At 38.5% G+C, this 22,828-nt stretch overlaps 1 protein-coding gene across 2 annotated transcripts in view; it reads left to right on the forward strand.

Annotated features, from left to right (window-relative positions):
- Positions 1 to 22,828, forward strand: part of LOC132839485 (B-cell receptor CD22-like) — an 88,315-nt gene that overhangs the window by 42,439 nt on the left and 23,048 nt on the right. Inside the window, exons 5-6 of one of the 2 annotated variants that reach the window (XM_060860478.1) lie at positions 13,794 to 14,129; positions 16,476 to 16,727. In XM_060860478.1, the coding sequence (XP_060716461.1) occupies positions 13,794 to 14,129; positions 16,476 to 16,727 (588 nt within the window). Of the gene's footprint in view, positions 1 to 10,584; positions 10,593 to 13,793; positions 14,130 to 16,475; positions 16,728 to 22,828 lie in introns of those variants that run through there. The other variant, XM_060860480.1, reaches the window with a different exon arrangement.

Below are 22,828 nucleotides of genomic sequence, written 5' to 3' on the forward strand. Positions count from 1 at the left end.
TCTCCCATGCAAAAAAGCTGAGTCTGCTTTTCTCTGCAGTCATTCAAGCTCCAGACTCCCATTTGTTTCATAGCAATCAGCTTTTCTTCCTTCATCCTTGCTTTCGGAGTGACACGATTCGCTCCTGTATCTATTGCCTCCAGTTGAGCATTCAGTGTCTCTTATTCCTGTGATATCCCCGGGGTGTGTGTGTGCTGCAACATTGTGTGTGTGCTGCAACATTGTGATGCTTCATACAGTTCAGTTGCGATATATATGTTCACGGACTTCAATAAACATCTCTCTGTTTTGCTTACCCTGGTCCGTAGTGTGTGTATCATTACAGTGTGGTGGTAAATTCACTGGTTATTTCTTTATTTCTTATGTAATTCTAATGAACTGTTGTCCTAAAATACATATAGAATTGAGAAGAAACTCAACCTGCCACTGGTGATTTGTTATAGTGGCGTTGGAGTTAATAATATTATTACTGATCTGTGTGATTTGCATCTTGAAGGAGTTTTAATTTTAGTTCTAAGAATTTAGAAAATTAGATAAAATCTCTGTCGAATCCCATTCTGACACCAACGGAAAGAAATACAGCCATTTACAGAAAGGTGTCCCTGTTTTATCCAAATAAAAAAGATTCAAATAAAATATAGAGCCAAGTGTAATAATGAAAAAAAGGGCTGGAAAAATAGTTAAAAACTGCATTCAATTATTGATGAAAGACTGACAAAAAAGCATTAATTATGACCATTAACTGCTTTCCTCACTCTGGTCATGGAACTCTCTAGATCGTCCAAAGAATGTCTCAGTGTCCATCAGTCCCTCTGGTGAGATAGTGGAGCACAGTTCAGTGACTCTGACCTGCAGCAGTGATGCTAACCCACCTGTACAGAACTACACCTGGTTTAAGGGGAAGACATCAGTAGGAAATGAAAAGACCTACAACATCTCCAAGATCAGCTCTGAGGACAGTGGAGAGTACAAGTGCAGGAGCAGTAATGAAGTCGGACATCAGGACTCCAACAGTGTGACTCTGAATGTTCTGTGTAAGTTAAAGCTGAAGATTTCCTCACAGACAATTATAGATAAAACTCACATTATTTACTTTAAAGTGTTATCATCCTGTCCATTTTAGATCCTCCAAAGAATGTCTCAGTGTCCATCAGTCCCTCTGGTGAGATAATGGAGGACAGTTAAGTGACTCTGACCTGTAGCAGTGATGCTAACCCACCTGTACAGAGCTACACCTAGTTTAAGGTGAATGAATCATCACCTGTAGGATCTGGTCAGAGTTACAGAGCTGTACAGAGTGGACAGTATTACTGTGAGGCTCAGAATAAACACGGCTCTGAGAGATCAGCTGCAGTGTCTGTCACTATTAATGGTGAGGGTGATGATTTTTCTTTCCAGTGTGATCACTGCTCTGTTCTACATTATGCGCTGTGGGTGAGATTTTAAATAAAATCTGTGGTTGTGTGTTTGTGTGTGTGTGTTTGTGTGTGTGTGTGTCTGTGTGTTTGTACCAGCAGGTACTGTGATTGTGATTGTGTATGTGTCTGTTGGACTTGGACTTTTTGGGCTTGCAACTTTTCTCTCTGCACTTTTCTGGCTGAGGTGAGAATATTTGTGCTGATAAATTCACTAATGTCTCTGAAGATGCTGATGGTGGGTAAATATTTGTCTTTGTGTGAGCAGAAGCAAAAGACAGAAGAAGAAGAAGAAGAAGGCAGATAAAGGTGACAATCAGGTAAGTTATTCCAGAAATGTCCATCAGGTGGCTGCTTTGTTCATAATAATACTGGCTGCTTACTGTAAATCTTCAGTAGAACCTGCTCATGTTCTCCACTCCTCCTCACTGTAGAACACTGGGTCGAGTCCTAAAGACAACATTTACCAAAATCTCGAGATGTCACAGATTTCTCATCCCAGTCCTCCTGCTGACATGCCCACATCCTCTGACTATGAGAATATTGCAGTGAGTTTGAGCATTTTGATACCAAAACCACCAATACAATAAACAGCTGTAACTCCAACAGTAATTTAATATTAATTTATTAATCAGTAAAATTAATGATCATCTATCAGAGTGTGTGTGGTGATGACAGATGTAAATAAATGTTAGTAAAATGCTTTAACACACATTTCTGATGTTTCTGATTTTTGTTTCCAATTTGTTTTTTTTTTTTTTTGCTTTCAGCTGTTTAGAAACAATGAATCCGGACACAGATAATGAATAGAGAGCTCCTCACTGAAATGGGAAACTCAGCAACATCAGCAACTTAAGATATAACTGGCGTTATGGGAAGAATTATTACGGAAGCAGTGTCTGAAGCTCTGTGTGAAATCACTCCAATCTATTGGCTAAGGAGTTAATGTGATGAAGCACAGCGTGACAAGCAAGACCATATAAGGGCATGTACATCACATGACTCCAGCTTCTTTGACTTTATGAAGAGCTCTGTGTCTATTGGTGTCAGTTGTCTCTCTAGTTGTCTGAGACAAGTACTCAATGTCAATGTCAACTTTATTTGTATAGCACTATTCAAACAACACATATTGACCAATGTGCTTAACAACATCTAAGTATAAAAAAGAAATAAATAAAATTTTAATAATACAATACACACATTAACAGTAATAATAAAAAAAACATTTCAACAAGAGGGATATGCCATGGAAAACAAGTATGTCTTAAGTTGTATTTTAAAAATGTGTACGGAATCAGCATCCCTGACGTACATGGGTAAGCTAGCTATTCCATAGTCTAGGTGCTACTGCCGCAAATGCACGATCCCCTTTCCGGCTTAACTTGGTCCTTGGAATTTTAAGTAAATTTTGAGTTGTTGATCTCAATGTTCTTCCCGTTTGATGTTCAGTTAATAAATCTGATAAGTAAGATGGTTGCAAGGCCATGCAGAGATTTGTATACTAGTAAAAGTAACTTAAAATCAATCCTGTACTGTACAGAAAGCCAATGCAAAGAGACCAGGGATGGAGTGATGTGTTCATGTTTTTTAATATTCATTAATAGTCTTGCAGCAGCATTTTGAACCTTCTGCAGCCGTAGGATAGAGGCTTGACTAATTGCTTTATATAACGAATTACAGTAGTCCATTCTTGATATGAGAGCATGAATTGCAATTTCGAGACTCTTACAGTAAATGTCAGACAAGATTTCATCTTGGCCAGATTTCTCAGATGAAAAAAACTAGACTTTACGACATCATTTATCTGTGTGTTCAGCTTCAGAGAGCTATCAATAAATACACCCAAGTTTTTAACACATTCTTTAACTTTCATTGACAGTGGGCCAAGATTAAACTCTGCTGTGCCCTTTGCCCCTCTAGGGCCGAACACTACAACCTCTATCTTGTTTTTTGCTAAGGTATAAGAAATTAGAAGCCAGCCATGCTTTAATATCGGAAAGGCAGGACATTAAAGGTTCTAGACTATTTCTATTAGTTAACGGAAGATATATTTGTAAATCATCTGCATGGCAGTGAAATGCTATATTGTGTCTTCTAAAAATATCCCCCAATGGGAGCATGTAAAGTGAAAAAAGTATGGGGGCCAGGATGGAGCCTTGAGGCACACCACATATAAGCAATGTTTCTCTTGATGTATATGATCCAAATCGTACTGCCATGCTTCTGTCAGTCAAGTATGATTTGAACCAATTTAGAGCCTTATCCTGCAAACCTACGTATTCTTCTAGCCATGAAAGCAGCACTGCATGATCTATTGTATAGAAGGCTGCAGTTAGGTCTAATAAAATTAACACTGCTGAATCACCAGCATCCACAGTCACCAATAAATCATTAAAAACTTTTACAAGATCTGTCTCCGTGGAATGATACTTTCTGAAGCCGGACTGGTAAAGTTCACCAATCTTATTCTGTTCTAAAAAACATATAACTGACTAAACACCACTTTTTCTAAAATTTTTGACAAAAAAGATAGATGAGAAACTGGTCTAAAATTTGTCAAGTCAGTCGGATCTTATTTGTTTTTTTTTTTAGTACAGGTTGCACAAAGGCCTGTTTCAGCATGTTAGGAAAAAACCCTGTATCTAAGCTTTTATTTACAATCTGAAGAATACTAGGTCCAATAGCCTCAAAGATTTTTTTCAAAAACCATGGAGGAACCATATCAACAACTGACCCAGTAGGTTTCAATCCACTTACAATTTCCCGTAACTGCTGAAATGTGATAAGTTCAAATTGATTAAAAATAGCAGTTTGTGTAACAGAAGCTAAAAAGTCACAAGTCATTTGCGGGATCGTCCTTCTAAGATTCTCAATCTTTGTTTTAAATGAATCAAGAAAATTCTCGCATATTGATGGGGACAAATCTACATTTAATATAGGACGGTTTACTACTGAATTTATAATATTAAACAATGTCTTAGGATTATTAGCATTGTTTTCTATTAACTCGACAAAGTACTTAGATTTAGCTATTTTTACAGACTTCTGAAAATGTTTTAGTGCTTCCTTAAAAATATCATAATTAATTTGCAACTTATTTTTCTTCCACTTTCTTTCTGCCTGCCTACAAGTTTGTCTAAGAAGTTTGTCTAATGCCCCTTTTCCACCGAGGCAGTTTGAGTGCTGGTTCGGAGCCAGAGCCTAATATAGAACCAGTTCTTTCTTTTTCGACAGCCAAAGCACCGGCTCTGAACCAGGAAAAGTGGTTCTTAGGTAGCACCAAACGTTGCTGGTCTAGACTTAAGAACCGCTTGTGTCAGGGGCTGTGGGCGGGGCTACTGTTAGCGCCTTTGATAATGTAGCTTAAGTATACTAATGTTTAATAATAAAATAACATTATGTACTTTCTCGATTACAACCTCCGTTTATACAAATTACATGGAGCTGCACGTACACGTTGGATTCGCCGCGTTTGGATGCTAAGGTAGGTTCACAAAGCCATGAGCATTAACAGTAAAGCATGTGTTTGTTTTAACGCTTTACACATGTGTTTGTGTTTGCCGCTGCTGCGCTAAAGTTGCTGGGACACGTGACACGTATACAGTGACGTCAGATTCGGCTCTGTGATGGCTCTTTAGCCGGTGGAAAGGCAAACCGGTTCTTAGAAGGTTCGCCAGTGGAACCAACTTTGAACCAGCACCAGTGCTAGCTCTGAACCAGCACTCGGTTCTTTTCGGTGGAAAAGGGGCATTAGAAGTCTGCCTGCCTACAAGTTTGTCTCTTATCTCATCATTTAACCATGGATCTGACCTAACTTTGCGCTGTTTATTTTTTTGGGGAGCTACTGTGTCTACAGTAGCACCTCTTTACAGGCTGAATGCAACCAGTACAAGTGCTCATCAACACTCATATCCTGAAGAACAGAGTCAGACACTTTACACACCTCATTAAACATTGCAACAAATTCTGTACTAGTTGAAGATGAAAAACTGCGAAAGCATTGCAAAGATGTCACAGGATTGACAGAACAGCATGAAACAGGAATAATAAAAAGTACAGGTTTGTGGTCAGAGTATCATGGTCATTTAGTTCTACATCTTCGGTAGAGAGTCCATGTGTTAATACCAGGTCTAATGTATGGCCATGGATATGAGTCGGACCATTCACTAATTGTGTTAAGTCAAAAGAATCAATCAGGTTTAAAAAGCCCTTCGCCATCGCATTTTCTGGGCAGCACACGTGTATATTAAAATCTCCTAAAATAAGCAGTCTATCAAATTTTGAAAACAGACCTCCTAAAAAATCCCCAAATTCACTGGTAAAATCTTTCTGTGCTTTTGGAGGCCTGTAAATAGTAGAGTCATTCTACGAAACGGGTGCCATTTCCACTTTGCAATTGTCCACATTTTCATTAAGAACAAACTTTTTTTTTTTTTACTTACAACTTTAAATATTATGTTAATCCTCCAAAAAAACATATTTTCCCACCTCAGGCACAAAATCCTTAATAATATTATCAATTTTATTTTGGCAAGGGAGTCTTTTTTTTACCACCCCGTCACGGACAATATGTATGCAATAAGAGTAGTAAAACAAGAAATATATTTTTAAAATCTAATGTTTTCCTAATAGTAAAATGTCCCTTTTTTGGAAACCATCAATAGAAAGTCTGTAATTTAATTTAAATAATTATTATTTTTAATCTTGAAATATGAATTTGACATTTCAATGGCCTCATTATTTGTACTTAAAAAACTAATACACTTAAAAAATACAAATAAAGTTACATTTATTTGATTAGTCCACACAACAAAAACATCATTCAACATTAATTTATGTAAAAATTATTTTCTTTTACATACATTTTTAACAAAATGACCCCGTGACGGGGTGGTAACTGATGTCACGGAGTGGTTCACCCTGACAGGGTGGCATGGACAAAGTGTGTATCTCTATGGTATGCTTATTTTAAACTTTACAAAACTGGGGAGGGGAAACATTAACATTGGAAATTTAATGGAAAACTTTGGTCATGCTCTGAAAAACTAAAAAAAAGAGCATCATTACAGTGACTGGGAGAGTCGCATCCACACATCCCTTTGGATTTCCATGTAGCGGGATGTCACAGGCTGTGGTGCTTGAATGATTTCGAGCACATCATCGAAGAGATACCACAGCAAGTCATCTTTTGGAGGCCAGAAGAACCTGTTGACACCTACACGGTGCATACACTTTACCAGGGCATGCGTTTCATCTGTCTCCATGATGATCCCAGGATAAAGGTCATTGTCATATTTAAGCATGCACCACTTCCCAATGAGATCTCCACTTTCCCAAGCAATTGCTTCTGTTGGTACCTTTTGGGCTGTCATGTTAAAAGTAAAATGATGTGTCGTGAAGCATTGACATCTCAGCTGCTTTTGCGTGGAGCACATGCAACTTATTTCCCGGTAAAGGATTTCTCCTGGAGTGGATGTGACCACTTGGTGGGTTTTCATTGTGGATGGCACTGGTGGAATCAACAGCTTCAGATGATACATAAAACAACTTAACAGTTGTAGATGTTTCAGTTAGGGCCTTATATAGCTCATGGGCATCGGGTATGTCGCGGCCATTGGTCACCAGCTTGTCTGCTGTTCTTTTCAAGGTTCCCCCAAAACCGTCAGGGGGCCCCCTTGCCATGGCTTGCCTCAAAAAAGTTCCACGTTCCACATTTTAGACCTCGTCTTGCAAGCTCTGTGCTGAAAAGGAAGACATTTCCTTTCTGTTTGTATTGGGGACAAGGTCCATTACTCAGAAAGTGTAGAACAGATACATCTGGGTATGTGGCTTGCAGATAATTCAGCACCGGTTTCATGTGTTCCCATATAGCTGGGGGGCTTTTGTGTTTGGAGGGTGACACTGTGCTAAAACAGATGGGCTCTTTATGGGTGACATAGTGAGTGAGTGACATAGTGAGTGAGTGACATAGTGAGTGAATGAATAAACAAAACAGGGTTAAGTTAACAGATAAAAAATATTAACATATATCAGAATCCTTGATTTCACACATCTTCACATTCAAATGGGAAGCAGAACCACCCCGTCACATTCCTTACCACCACGTCACAATAAAACATGTGACGGGGTGGTATGTGACGGGGTGGTAAATATCCTCCCAAAATGGCCGCATGTCTCCCATGTGGTCAAGTTCCTCACCTAGCATACATGCATTCTATCTGAAATATAATTTTATTTTATTTTACAGGTCCTCGACCTGATGAACGAGGTGTATTATAGAAATTTCAGTCCTGTGGTGTGAGCTCAGAAAAAGGACTAATGTCCCCACTTGTAATCCATGTCTCAGTAATGAACATTAAATCTAAACCTTGTGCAGTAAAAAAGTAATTTAACAAGAATGTCTTATTTGTCACTGACCTCGCATTGATCAAACCAATCTTCAGCTTTATTGTATCATCCTCAGTATGAGTTGTCCGATGCAGCGGTTTAATATTACACAATCTTACCCCACTTGTAGCGATCCAGTAAAAGTAGGGAAAATCGGGACATTCCAGTAATAAGGCGATTCCATGCTTGCGCCATCTAACAAAACGAGATCAGTCCATTCCGTCAACTACCAGAGCTCTAACCCCGTATCTCCTCCGGTTACTTCCAAGTGCAAGTTTAAGTTTAACCACGAAACCTACTCTTTCCCTGAACGCTTCCCTCCTTTCTTTACCGGCGGCGAACATTGGCACAGACGACAACAGTGGTGGAAGGGTCCCACCAGTACCCGGCATTAACTGATGTGTTTGTCCATCTACCAAAAGTCCAATATTCAGCAGAGTTTGCCGGTCGTAAACTAGCCCAGGAGACACGCTTTGGCTTAAGACAACAGGTGAGTTAAAAATAGCATGATTTAAAAGGCAATTAAAAAATCAAAATACAAACAGGCTTGAGAGTCTCAGAGACTAACGGCATGCCATGAACATCAGCGCCATCTTGGATCATTTATAAGAAGATATATATAAAAAATACAGGCTCTTCTCTTCTTTATCATGGCATGTGCTCACCTCTTGAGCCGATTGCTTGCATTGTGAGAGATTCCTCTTCACAATCTTTTGCTTGGCTGCATTCCAAGCCCCTGTGCCTTGTGGCTTGATTCGCGCATCTTTCGCCTGGCCTGGTTATCGTTGTCTGCACTGAGCTTGATGACTGCTCCCTAACTTCACGCCACCTTCCACCTCAACCTCCATGCAGGCATCTCCAATTTTTCCCAGACCTCCACATGCTGCACTCAATGGCACTTTTGCAGGCATACCAAGCTTATGTTTTAAAGGTGCTCATCTGCGGTGAATTGCTCACCAATGAGGTCTGAACTCCTCCAAGCCAAATATTTAGTCCACAAAGCAGATGGCCGATGTTATTGTATGATAATATGCAAAAAAATATAAAAATATAATTCACAGATCAATTGGTTGTCACAGAGAAACAATCTGATGGTTCTTCCCTTGCTGCAGTAATGGGCTAGGGCTAACATGCGCTAACATTGTAGCCAGAGTCCCCCGTGTAAAATCCTCTGAGTTCTGAGCTTTAGTCAAACACAGCATGACGTCCTGATTGGCACACAGTGATCCTGGAATAGACTCCTGACTCACTGTGACTCTGACCAGGATGAAGCACATGTATATGAATTGCGTTTAGTTTCATGGGGTCCTCATTTTTTTTCGGGTTCTGTGTTTCGGTTCCTGTTTCCTGTATTAATGTTTTTGTGTTTTGTTAATAAAATCTCTGTTTTTTTTTTGTTATCTCTGCATTTGGGTCTTTTTATCTGTAAAGACAACCCTGTTCTCTGACAGAAATAAATACACCTAATAATTAAATCTATTACAACCAGCTGAGAATTATAAGACACGTGACAGAAAACACACTGCCAGAACGCCCCCTAGTGTTCCAGCAGAGAATGTCCAAGTCCTGACACTTTCATACACTCATCGTTTCTCTCACACAAGTAAGAGACAGTAAGTAATCTGTTAATACATTTAACATAGGTTTGGTTAGTTTTATTTCATATGTAAAGTATAATCTACATTAACATGGGGAAAATGTATATAAAAACAACAATATTCAACACTGAACATTTCTGTTCCAGTTAATGTTAAGGAGCACAGGAAAACATATTATATTATCCATATCCATATTTATCCATATTAAACAGTTTGACACATTGTCCTACTGTGTGTTGATGAAGTAGAGATTTCACAGGGCTCTCAAGTTTTGAAGACAGGCAAGAGTGACATATTTTATATATTCCTAGCCCCCCTGAGATTTAATTTATGATATATTCATTATTTTATAAAATGTCACAAAATTGTTGCCCCGGCACATCTCAGTGCCCCCAGTTTGAGAACAACTGGCCTAGACTACTTGTTCTCAGCAGGTGTTGTCAGTGAACAGGCTGTAAAACTGTTGACTAACTGTTGGCGCTGTGGCATATTAAATATATGAAAAATAGTACATTTTTTCTGTGTGAGAAAAACAATGTGGTGGGAGATGGTGACGAAAGACCCAAATGAGTGACTGTCATGCTCATGTGTGAAACTTGATAGCCCCGGTTCATGTGTTCACACATAGGGACTGAGGTGTTAAGACGATTCTGTACAAAGTGCATGAACTGTGTTTAATCTCAGGCTAAGACGCTTTGAATTCTTTAATAACATCTGAGAATTGTTCTAGTTTTTCTAGACTTGAACCAGCTAGCATGATTACACACAGGATGTGCTGGGCATGTTAGTGTCACAAGCTAAGCGCTTTCATTTCTTGGTTTTTAAATAAAAGCAGCTTTTTAATAGACGTGCTCTGAATGTAACTGACAATGTAAACCCACAGTTGTAGCATAAAGAAGAAGGAAATGGTGACAAATCTGTTACAAAGAGCACTTTATAGTAGAGGATATCATTCAGTCATGAAGCTGAATATTTATATTAATAAAATATTTAATAATATTTTCAGCATGTTTTTTATTATATTTTATTTGAACAGATGAACAAATATTTTCTCTCATATTTTCTTCATTTCATAGGAAGTGACTTCAGCAGAAAGAGAAGGAAGACAACAGCAACACTTGTTAATCACACACACTCCTCTTCACACTTTATTTTCTGCTCAGTTGTCAGACACAAGAGTCTAAAAGTCACGGTAAGAAACAAACTTCATATTTTTAATGGCGATTTTCTCTCATTAATCTAATATCTACATTTCCTGAACATTGACAGGCTCGCTGTTCAAAATATTTGAATTCACAAATCATTTATTTATGTTCAGCCACTTTTAATTATCACATATGAGCTCGAATATCAATATTGTGATCAGTTATTTCTGATAATACACACTCTTTAACTCACACTTTTCTTTCTTTGCTATTTGGCTGTTGAACATGAGGGTCATGTAGGCACTGTGGAGGCAGAACATACAGTACAAAGACTTTTATTATGACACATGTCATGTAACACAAAAATGTTTTTAGGTATCATGAGATTATATTGAGATATTTTGGATGTGTGACATTTTTCTTTGCCAAATTCAACCAAACATTCCGTAAATGTTGAAAACTAAACCGAGGGACGTGTAAATGAAATTCTCTCGTATAAATTATGTGATGAATAATGAATGAAGTAAAACCGAAATGCAACAATGAGTTTTCCATTAGATGACATTTGAATGTGTCCCAGTTCTTGCGTAATTTCTTACTACACAATCAATTCTATGTAATTGTAGTAGTTTAAGTGCACAGTAGACTGTAAGAGGATGAATTGTGATGCATCAACTTACATCAGTAAAGCAGCTACTATCATAATCACTGCTGTTTGTGCAACTACTCCATGATCTTATATTTACATAACATCCTACACTAGTTATAATGCTAATGAAGAGCAGGACGAAAGAAAGAAGCTGCAGGATACATAAAGAAACTGTCATTGATCACACAGCAGTATGTACAGTAATGGACGTTGATAAATCAACCACATTCTAAGCTGCTCTGCTTCAGCACAACCACATTCATTTCCACATCACCATCTTTAGTCAACAACTTTCCATTAAGAGCACAGTCGGCTGCTGAAGTCTATTTATAATCAGTTTACTGTCATTACACTTTCCTACCACTAGGGGTTTCGGTTCAGGAGTAGTTCTAAATATACAAACATCCCCATGCACAGGAATAAATCACTTTAAGTCCACAGAAACACATGTAAACTTTAAAGTGAGGTTTTGACCTGCTTTCGTGTTTAACTTTATTTTAATGTATTGTGTTTAACTTTAGATGTGTTTAGAAAATCTCTCCGTCAAATATCAGATTCTGGTGAATCTATTAATCTGTAATTAGTGCATGTGTCAGGCGGAAGAACATGCCGGAAACCGAAGTGCAATTCACGATGTTTAATGAAGAAACAAAGTTCAGAGAACTAAACAGAGTCCCGTAAACTATGAAAACCAACTAAACACGTAGCGTACATAGCTTGGGTAGTAGAGCAATGTTCATCAGACTAAACTGTAGAATGGACAATGAGCTTGGCGGAGGTTATATAGCCTGGAGGCTGATGAGTGCCAGGTGTAGAACATTAGTAGGTAGGAGAGCTGCTTGGAGTGATACAGTAGGTGGGTTAGGTGAAGGTGTGACTGGTGGATCCCTGACAGCATGACAATTAAACACATTTGAATCATTCATTAGCTGCTTTGAACAGAGCTGGTATCAGTGAATTCATGCACAGATTTTCATTTGTAGCTTGTGAATGTTCCAGTACAGTGATTTATTAAAATTTCTGTAAATGTCTAAAGAGTCTCCTATTATTGGTAGAATATAGTGTGATTATTATGTAAGAAATGACAGACAGTGTGTGTGGTGTAAACTCCTGAGTGATGGAGGAGTGTGATGAAGCAAACTTATATTACATTACATTTACAGCATTTGGCAGACGCCCTTATCCAGAGCGACGTACATAAGTGCTTAAATCTTTAACATTGAATACATTAATGCTGGATCACTAGGTTACACACTTAAGATACCATGAGTTTAAAACATTTCTTCAAAGTTACAATGAAAAAGTGTCAAAGGTATTTTTTTTTTTTAATGCAAAAGATAAGGAAAGAAGTGCTAGTTGAAGTGTTTCCTGAATAAGTAGGTCTTCAACCGCCGCTTGAAAATATCCAGTGACTCAGCTGTCTGGACCTCTAGGGGAAGTTCATTCCACCACCTGAACAGATAAGAGTCTTGTAGTATACTTGCCTCTTACCCTGAGAGATGGTGGAACCAGTCGAGCAGTGCTGGTAGATCTGAGGGTGTGAGGTGCAGTGTGAGGAGTGATGAGGGCTTTGAGGTAAGAGGGAGCTGGTCCATTTTTGGCTTTGTAGGCCAGCATCAGTGTTTTGAATCTGATGCGAGCAGCTACCAGAAGCCAGTGGAGGGATCGCAGCAGTGTGGTGGTATGGAGAACTTTGGTAGGTTGAAAACAAGCCGTGCAGCTGCATTTTGGATCATTTGCAGAGGACGGATTGCGTTCATAGGTAGACCTGCCAGCAGTGTGTTGCAGTAATCCAGTCTAGAAATGACAAGAGACTGAACAAGGACCTGAGCAGCCTGTGTGGACAAAAATGGCCGAATCCTTCTAATGTTGTAGAGAAGAAACCGACATGAGTGAGTCACAGTAGCAAGATGAGAGGAAAAGGACAGTTGATGGTCCATGTTTCCCCCAAGGTTGTGAGCTGTGGCTGAAGGGGAGATCAGATCGTTGTACAAGGATATAGCAAGATCATGACCTGGAGATGAATCACCTGATGATCAGCAGTTCAGTTTTGCTAAGAATGAGCTTTAACTGATGAGCAGTCATCCATGATGATATTTCTGCCAGACATGCTGAGATCCGATCAGAAGCTGTGGCACCTGAAGGTGTTAAAGAGAAGATAAGTTACTGTCTCCACCTTACTGAAGTTGATTATTTTCTGTTTTAGGTTGTATATAGAATCTTTATAGAAGAATGATGTCCCTTAAACCATCTTCTCTGCTTTGTCTGATCTTTGTCCTCATGATCACAGGTGAGTCTTACCTTTATATTATCACAGTCACACACACTGGAGACAGTACAGACTGATTTAATCACCAAATCTGTGCTTGTTCTTAAGGTCAATTTAAGAATCATGAGTAAAATACACAAACAAAAATATGCCTGCTTTTTTATTTCTCTGTGAATAAAGGATCAAAATGCAGATTCAGTTTGAATATTAATTCCACATTACAGTTTTCTTCCAGTCATGAAGAATAGTTTTTATTTGTGAGTGAACTGAGTGTTTGATGGGGTTCAGGATAATAATCTCTAATCACCTCTTTTATGTATCATGTTTCAGCTCTTGGGAATAAATGGAGTGTGAAATACAGCCAACTTAGTCTCTGTGCTTTAAAAGGATCTACAGTGATTATGAACGTCACTTACACACACCCACCAGGTCTTACAGTGACAAAGAGGTTTTGGGTAATAAACCCAGCTCAGGGTAAAGAGTTGACTGATCTGTATAATGAAACACGTTACTCAGGCAGAGTGAAGTATTTAACAGATGTACAGAATCACTTCCCCCTCAGACTGAGTGATGTGAAGAAAACAGATAAACAGATGTACTGCTTTAGAATCAGAACAAATGAAGATAGATACATGGGTTTTCCTGGAGTTACACTCAGTGTTACAGGTAAAGAAAAGCATCTTTTTTATATAATTACACCACAATTTATTTGGACCCTTAAGCAGCACTTAGTCTTCTAATTTTATTTTCTACACTTATAATTTTCACTACATTAGAAAACATCTCAAACCAAACACCATTTATTTTAAAGAAAGATGCCACAAGCAAACTTTTCAACCAAAACATTATAAAATGTTTAAAAATCTACAATATAATTAGACAGAAAGTAAGTGGACACTCAGTAGTGGCTTCATTACAGTGCACAAACACACACACACACACATACACACACACGCACATACACACACGCACATACACTAACACCCACACCCACATACACACACATACACACACACACACATACACCCACCCACAACCACATACACACACAAACACACACACAAACACACACAGACACACTCACACACACACACACTTACACACACACTCTTCCTCTTCTGTCCCTGCTACAGCTCACTGCAACAGATAACAGTTATTAGCTCAAATCTCCACAGGTGTATAAACCTTACCACTCACTGCCCCCTATTCACAAACCAGCACTCGACCACAGCCACACTTCCACACACTCACAGTGGTTTTGTGTTGTTTGCCATCTGTTGTTTTGCAGAATTTCTTCTGTTAGACTGAAAATAAAATGTTTTGTTCATTTCACCTTGCTCTCTTTTCCATGAGGCTGATGATGATGGTTCTTTCCTTAATGATTGTTTCTGCTGAATTATTCTCCCTCTGTGCCCATGCTCGTTGATCCTTTTTAAGTCGTATCTGTATCATTGATGTCTGACACAAGCCTTGCTTCTGTTTCTTTCTTGTTTTTCTTGATTTTATTCACAATAATCCTGCTTTGGGTTTCTGCCTGTTTATTGTCTGTTTTTATTCACACATCTCTAAACGTTAAGCTGGTCTCAAGCTAGTGGATGTATGTAATGAATTACCTGTTTCATTCAAGTGTCGCTAGCAGATTAACACATGGTGTAGTTCATAATATTAACTATGGACTAACTTTTACTATCTATTATTTTTATATTCCTACACAGAACTGTTTTGGGGAAGTGTTTTGCTTGTGGTACCTTTTTAGTGAAGACTAAGATAATGTTCTTACTGAAAAGTTTCTTACTGAAGAGTCCTTGAAACATTTATACTGCTACATGTCAAGGTTTTTCTGTCAAAGTACAAAGTGTTTTGTCTGATTGATCTGATCATTAAGGAGCTGGTAAAAAGCAGTGTTGTATAAAGTACTAGAAAGCAATACTTGAGTAAAAGTACAAGTATCGTACTAGAAAAAGACTTTGGTAGAAGTGAAAGTTACCTTTTAGAATATTACTCAAGTAAAAGTCTTAAAGTATCTGATATTTACTGTACTTAAGTATCAAAAGTCATTTTCTGGTATTTAATATACTTAAGTATTTGAAGTAAAAGTAAAAAGTAAAATTTCAGTGATTTTCTGTAGGCATAAGAGCAGGGGGTTCTAGGGTCTCATCTTTAGGGGGTTTTAGCCCTCAGTGAGAATTTAAAACAAGAAGGGAATCAGATCAGTTCATGTATGTGTGCATTCTCTACAAACACTGTGTCCAATGCAGTCATTAACAAAAAAAATATTCACAAGACAAAGACCAAATCAATAAAAGTTATTTTTATTTAGTATTGAATGGATTGTTTGCATTAATATTTTGTTTGTGCTACAACTCTGGTAATAAGAATAGTGACATTTCACTGCTTTTGGTTCGTCTTTGTGGCTTTCAGCCGATTAACGTTATAGATAAACGCCTCCAGCTCTGACTGCGCGTGCACGCTGCGCCTCCAGCTCTGACTGCGCGTGCACGCTGCGCCTCCAGCTCTGACTGCGCGTGCACGCTGCGCGTCCCTGTGCTTCTCCGTGGAGCGTGTGGAGCGTAATGTAATCTAGGAGCAGTGATTCACCAAACCTCCCTTATTACAGTCACACACATTTCTTCTGATTTTATTTTGTAGTAACGAGTAACGAAGACGCTTCGTGGAAATATAGCGGAGTAAAAGTCTACATTTTATCTAGGAAATATAGTGGAGTAAAAGTGAAAGTTATTTAAATAGCGAACATAAATTTAAATATCGAAGTAAAGTACAGATACGTGAAATTTCTACTTAAGTACAGTAACGCAGTATTTGTACTCCGTTACATTACAACACTGGTAAAAAGTGATTGGTCTCCAGAATTGAGAAGGATAAAAGCCCTGAAAATATTACTGAAAGAATCTCATTAGATAGAAAACCACTTTGAGAGCAGAGTTTTAGAAGTAGACGCTCTACTGGCTTCAGGACGGCTTTCATGATTTAATGCTTCTCTTCTTGTTTAAGATCTTGATCTTCAGATCGCTCCTGCAGAAGTGACAGAAGGACAATCAGTCGTTCTGACCTGTAAAACCATCTGCAGTCTGACTGATCCAACATTCATCTGGTACAAAAACAGCAGAAATTTAACCACAAAGACCAACAAGGACAATGAAGTCCGTCTGCAGTCGGTCAGCAGTGAGGATGCAGGCAGTTATAGCTGTGCTGTAAGAGGATATGAACATCTCCACACTCCTGATCAAACCCTCAGAGTCAGATGTGAGCTTTATTTACCTTCTTATATATACTTTATTACCTGATAGTTAATAAAGGAAAACACAATAAAGTACTGGTGTAAGTAAAGAAAACACATAATACCATTGACTATGACATACATAGCTTGAAGCCTGAGATCAGATGACAGTCCCATAGATTTGATCTAAAACGTTATCATAATATTTTATAAAAAACTTGTAGAGTCCATGCCAACCCGAGTGCAAACTGTCATTAAAGCAAAAGGGGGAGGACCCAAATCCTCTTATATTTAAATACATATTTAAAATTCTATTTGTTGTCAATATTAATACTTAATTAAAAATTCTTGTATTATTGTTGTATTAACTGAATCTATTAATAAATTCTGGAAGCAATTTCATTTTTGTGTTGATTAGTGATATAGAGTGATAATTTGTAATGAGGAGTCGTAAGGCTGATGATCCATTTGCAGCTTTTTAATAGCAAACTCGTAATCAAACAGGCAGGGTCAGGGCAGGCAAACACAATGATGAAGAGCAGGCAGAAATGAAATCGGAAACGGTAAGACAGGCAGAAGGTCGGGGCAGGCAGCAAACAATAAGAAAACTAGCACACAGAAACAGAATCAAAACCGGAACTAGGAAATACACAAGAAACGCTCAGAACGATCGCCGAAACAGATCAAGACTTCGCACCAGCGTCAAGTTCAAGTTCAGCCTTTATAGGGAGTGGTGGATGAGGAACAGGTGGTGGTGCAAATAATGTCAGTGATGGATTCTGTGTTGGTGTTCGGGAGGCGCGGGCGGTGCGCTGACCGGGACATAATTAGATAAAGATTTTATTTGTGTTTTGGTTTATGAAAGTGAATTCATGTGTGGTGGTAAATTCACTGGTTATTTCTTTATTTCTTCTGTAATTCTAATGAACTGTTGTCCTAAAATACTTATAGAATTGAGCAGGAACTCAACCTGCCCCTGGTGATTTGTTATAGTGGTGTTGGAGTTAATAATATAATTATTGATCTGTGTGATTTGCATCTTGAAGGAGTTTTAATTTTAGTTCTAAGAATTTCAGAAAAGTAAATAAAAACTCTGTCGAATCCCATTCTGACACCAAAGGAAAGAAATGCAGCCATTCACACAAATGTGTCCCTGATTTATCTCAATAAAAAGATTCAAATAAAATATAGAGCCAAATGTAATAATAAAAAAGGTGCAGAAAAAATAGTTATAAACTGCATTCAATTAGGGAGGCACGGTGGCTTAGTGGTTAGCACGTTCGCCTCACACCTACAGGTTGGGGGTTCGATTCCCGCCTCCACCTTGTGTGTGTGGAGTTTGCATGTTCTCCCCGTGCCTCGGGGGTTTCCTCCGGGTACTCCGGTTTCCTCCCCCGGTCCAAAGACATGCATGGTAGGTTGTTGGCATCTCTGGAAAAATTGTCCCTAGTGCGTGATTGCGTGAGTGAATGAGTGTGTGTGTGCCCTGCGATGGGTTGGCACTCCGTCCAGGGTGTATCCTGCCTTGATGCCCAATGACGCCTGAGATAGGCACAGGCTCCCCGTGACCCGAGGTAGTTCGGATAAGCGGTAGAAAATGAATGAATGAATGAATGAATGAATGAATGAATGAATGAATGAATGAATGCATTCAATTATTGATGAAAGACAGAAAAAAAGCATTAATTATGACCATGAACTGCTTCACTCTGGTCATGGACCTCTCTAGATCGTCCAAAGAAAGTCTCAGTGTCCATCAGTCCCTCTGGTGAGATAGTGGAGGGCAGTTCAGTGACTCTGACCTGCAGCAGTGATGCTAACCCACCTGTACAGAGCTATGACTGGTTTAAGGGGAAGACATCAGTAGGAAAGGGAAAGACCTACAACATCTCCAAGATCAGCTCTGAGGACAGTGAAGAGTACAAGTGCAAGTGCAGTAATGAGGTCGGACATCAGGACTCCAACAGTGTGACTCTGAATGTTCTGTGTAAGTGAAAGCTGAAGATTTCCTCATAGAAAATTAGAGATATAACTCACATTATTTACTTTAAAGTGTTATCATCCTGTCCATTTTAGATCCTCCAAAGAATGTCTCAGTGTCCATCAGTCCCTCTGGTGAGATAATGGAGGACAGTTCAGTGACTCTGACCTGTAGCAGTGATGCTAACCCACCTGTACAGAACTACACCTGGTTTAAGGGGAAGACATCAGTAGGAAATGAAAAGACCTACAACATCTCCAAGATCAGCTCTGAGGACAGTGGAGAGTACAAGTGCAAGAGCAGTAATAAAGTTGGACATCAGGACTCCAGCAGTGTGACTCTGAATGTTCTGTGTAAGTGAAAGCTGAAGATTTCCTCATAGAAAATTAGAGATATAACTCACATTATTTACTTTAAAGTGTTATCATCCTGTCCATTTTAGATCCTCCAAAGAATGTCTCAGTGTCCATCAGTCCCTCTGGTGAGATAATGGAGGACAGTTCAGTGACTCTGACCTGTAGCGGTGATGCTAACCCACCTGTACAGAACTACACCTGGTTTAAGGTGAATGAATCATCACCTGTAGGATCTGGACAGAGTTACAGAGCTGTACAGAGTGGACAGTATTACTGTGAGGCTCAGAATAAACACGGCTCTGAGAGATCAGCTGCAGTGTCTGTCACTATTAATGGTGAGGGTGATGATGTATATCTATTAATGAGAAACAAACTGATAAATATTTAATACTGATTCTTTATTACATTGTCATCCACACAGACCCCCTGAGCTCAGGTGTGTACGCAGGTCTTGGTGTTGTTCTGTTTGTGTGTATTTGCATAACTGTCACCTTCTTGTCTATAAGGTAAGACATTACAGAATATTTTCAACTTAATATAAAAAGTGGAATACAAAAGGCTTTTTTGTTGTACAGATCTGTCTTCATGGAGTTAATGGCTTTGTGCACAGGGACAGTGTCATGCTGGAACAATGTTTGGGCCTCTTAGTTCCAGTGAAGATAACTTGTAATGTTACAGAGACTTTCATTAATTCATCCAAGTTTATTTGTATAGCACTTTTTACAATGGACATTGTCTCAAAGCAGCTTTACAGAACATAAACATAGAACAGAAGGTAAACATAAGGAGTATAAAGAATTAATATAATAAAAAATCAAGGTATATATAGTTCACAGTATGTATGTATGTATGTATGTATGTATGTATGTATGTATGTGTTTATCCCCAATGAGCAAGTCTGAGGAGGCTCAGGCAACAGTGGCAAGGAAAAACTCCCTTAAATTGGTAAGGAAGAAATCTTGAGAGGAACCAGACTCAAAGGGGAACCTCATCCTCATATGGGTGACACTAGATGGTGTGATTACAAATATATAGTCAAGCAAATGCTGTATTGGTGTAGGGATCACATGGAGTTCAGATCTCCTCTTAGTATCACAGAGTCCAGCTGGAGCTGGTAGATCTGTAGATGTCTCAGGATTCTCACAGAGTCGGCCTCATCTCAGTGGAGGTCCGAGATCTTCATCGCACAGAAGACGATCGGAGCTGGTACAATGTCTGGATGCCTCGGGATGTGTAGAAAGAGAGAAGCAGTGGAGAGGAATTAACATATCTGCTGTTCATAAAAATGTGCCAGTCAGATATAATAGTGCACAAGATTATGGGATGTACAGTATTATGTGTACGCCTGACTTCCTGTAGAATTGTTTGCTTCAGTCATTGTGGTGTGAGGATCGGTGCTTCTCAGTCCAGACAGTCTAGGTTTAGTGTTTACTGTGACAGGACTAATGGAATTCTTATATTTTGTTCAACATTATTGTTTTTTTTTTTTCAACAGGAACAAGAAAAGAACTGGTTCAACAGCTGGCCAAAGTTTAAATCAGGTAAATAAATAATTGTATTTGAATATCCTTTAAAGACTTTTTGAACAATTTGTTTCTGTTGTAGGGAAATAATCAACAGCAGGTTTGTGAGTTACTGTTACAACCACAATGGAAATTAATTTCCTTTATCATCCAAGACAAGAGCCACTTCCTGTTCTATTTTACAATGTAGCAGTTAGAAGCAGATATAGCAGACAAAATATATACCTTTACTGTCTTACATTTACTTGAATAGTCTTCTCACTGATTACTTTATTACTCTTACTCAATTAACTATGAACATTTCTACTTTTACCGTTACCTGAGAAAAAGTTTTTGTAAGTAGTTTTTACTTGTACTGGAGTAAAATGTTTAGCTACTCTACCCACCTCTGGATGTCATGTTCCCCACCTCAGGATAATCTTTATGCCAACATAGCAGTGACAAATCAAGACAACACCGTATCTGATTCAGCCTCAGCCAATCAGGATGAAGTTCTGTATACGAGTGTTGTACATCGGAAGGCAGTTGATAACAGGACTGCTGAGAGTTCTGCAGTGAAAGCTTCTGCTTCTGAGGATGAGGAGGTTCAGTACGCAAGTGTTAGCTTTAAACCTAGGTTTAAAGACTTCTGAAGTCTTCTGGACACTTGTTGGATTAAAAAACACCCAAATCTTAAACCATGATAAGTTAAAGTAGAGAATATTGGATATGTGTAAATATTTAACAGAATATCCAATCAGTTTGGTTATATGAAGATGACTCAGTATAAACTCTGCATCCTATCTCAGAATCCAAAGACAAGAAAATGGGCATCTAAAAATATATAACCTCTATATAAAGATTTCATGTATTTTTTTCCTTTCAAAAAAGACTTTACATTTTTAATATATTTATATATATATATATATATATATATATATATATATATATATATATATATATATATATATATATATATATATAGAGAGAGAGAGAGAGAGAGAGAGAGAGATAAATATGGGTAACATATATATCTTTTTTTTTTTTTTTTTTTTTTTTTGCCCAGCCAACCCCCCCAAGCCCCCCGCCTAGACCCCCCCCCAGACAGACAGACAGATCGACAGACATAGACAGACAGATAGGTAGAGACAGAAAAACAGAGAGACCGACAGACAGACAAACAAACAGACAGAGACAGACATAGACAAACAAACACACAGACAGAAACTGACAGACTGACAGACAGACAAACAGACGAGAATTTATGAGTGTAGGGTTGGTATATCTGTACGTGTGTCTATTAGTTATTATTGGGGGGTAAAGATAGGGGTGGTTGAAGTGAAAGGTGGGAAAGAGGGTAATGGGAATGCACTTGGTTCACATTAACTGTTGAATTTGTAGAGAGATTATGAATGGTTTCCAGGTTTCTTTAAAGGCAGATATATTATTATTTTTATGCGCAATGGTTTCTTCTGTCAAAATGAATTCTGTGATTAGATTAGTCCAATGGTTGATATGACAAGATGATTTCGATTTCCAGTTTTGAAAGACTATTTTCTTAGCGACAGCTAGAGAGACAAGGACTGAGGTTTTATATTTGAGAGGGATGGGGGTATCTGAAATAACTCCTAGAAGACAGAGTATAGGAGACAGTGGAACTCTGCAGTCCAGGATTGAAGACAGTGTGTTAGTTACTGTAGTCCAGAGAGAGTGAACGGGCTGGCAGAGCCAGGTAGCATGGAGATAGGTGTCTGTGTTCCCAGAGGTGCACTGTGAGCAGATATTTGTGTCAGATATCAGTCCCATTTTAAATAGTTTACTCTGAGTGATGTGGGTTCTATGGATGGTTTTATATTGTATGAGTTGTAAATTGGTGTTGGTGGTCATGTTGAAGGTGTTTCTACAGATCTGTGTCCATAAATCCAGGTCTGAAGGTAGCGTGAGGTCAATATCCCATTTTTCCTTGGGCAGGGTAATTGTGGGGTTAGATGAAGTGATGAGTCTAGATATAAGTTTAAGTTTAGATATGAGTTTTCTTGGGTGGTTGGCTATTTCCATTAACTGTTCACTGGTTTTAGAAGGCTGTAAGGTATTAGTTAAAGTTATTTTACTTTTGAGTAAAGATTTAAGCTGATGATAGTGAAGAAATTGGTCTTTCTCGATCTCAAATTTCTGCATAATTGAGGTAAATGGCATAAATTTGTGATTTTCAAATATGTGGTGGAGGTGGGTGATGCCCTTTTGCTGCCATTTAGGAAAATGGATCGATTCATTGTGAAGACGGAAGT

This window comes from Tachysurus vachellii, chromosome 24 (genome assembly GCF_030014155.1).
Source record: "Tachysurus vachellii isolate PV-2020 chromosome 24, HZAU_Pvac_v1, whole genome shotgun sequence".
Lineage (NCBI taxonomy): Eukaryota > Metazoa > Chordata > Actinopteri > Siluriformes > Bagridae > Tachysurus > Tachysurus vachellii.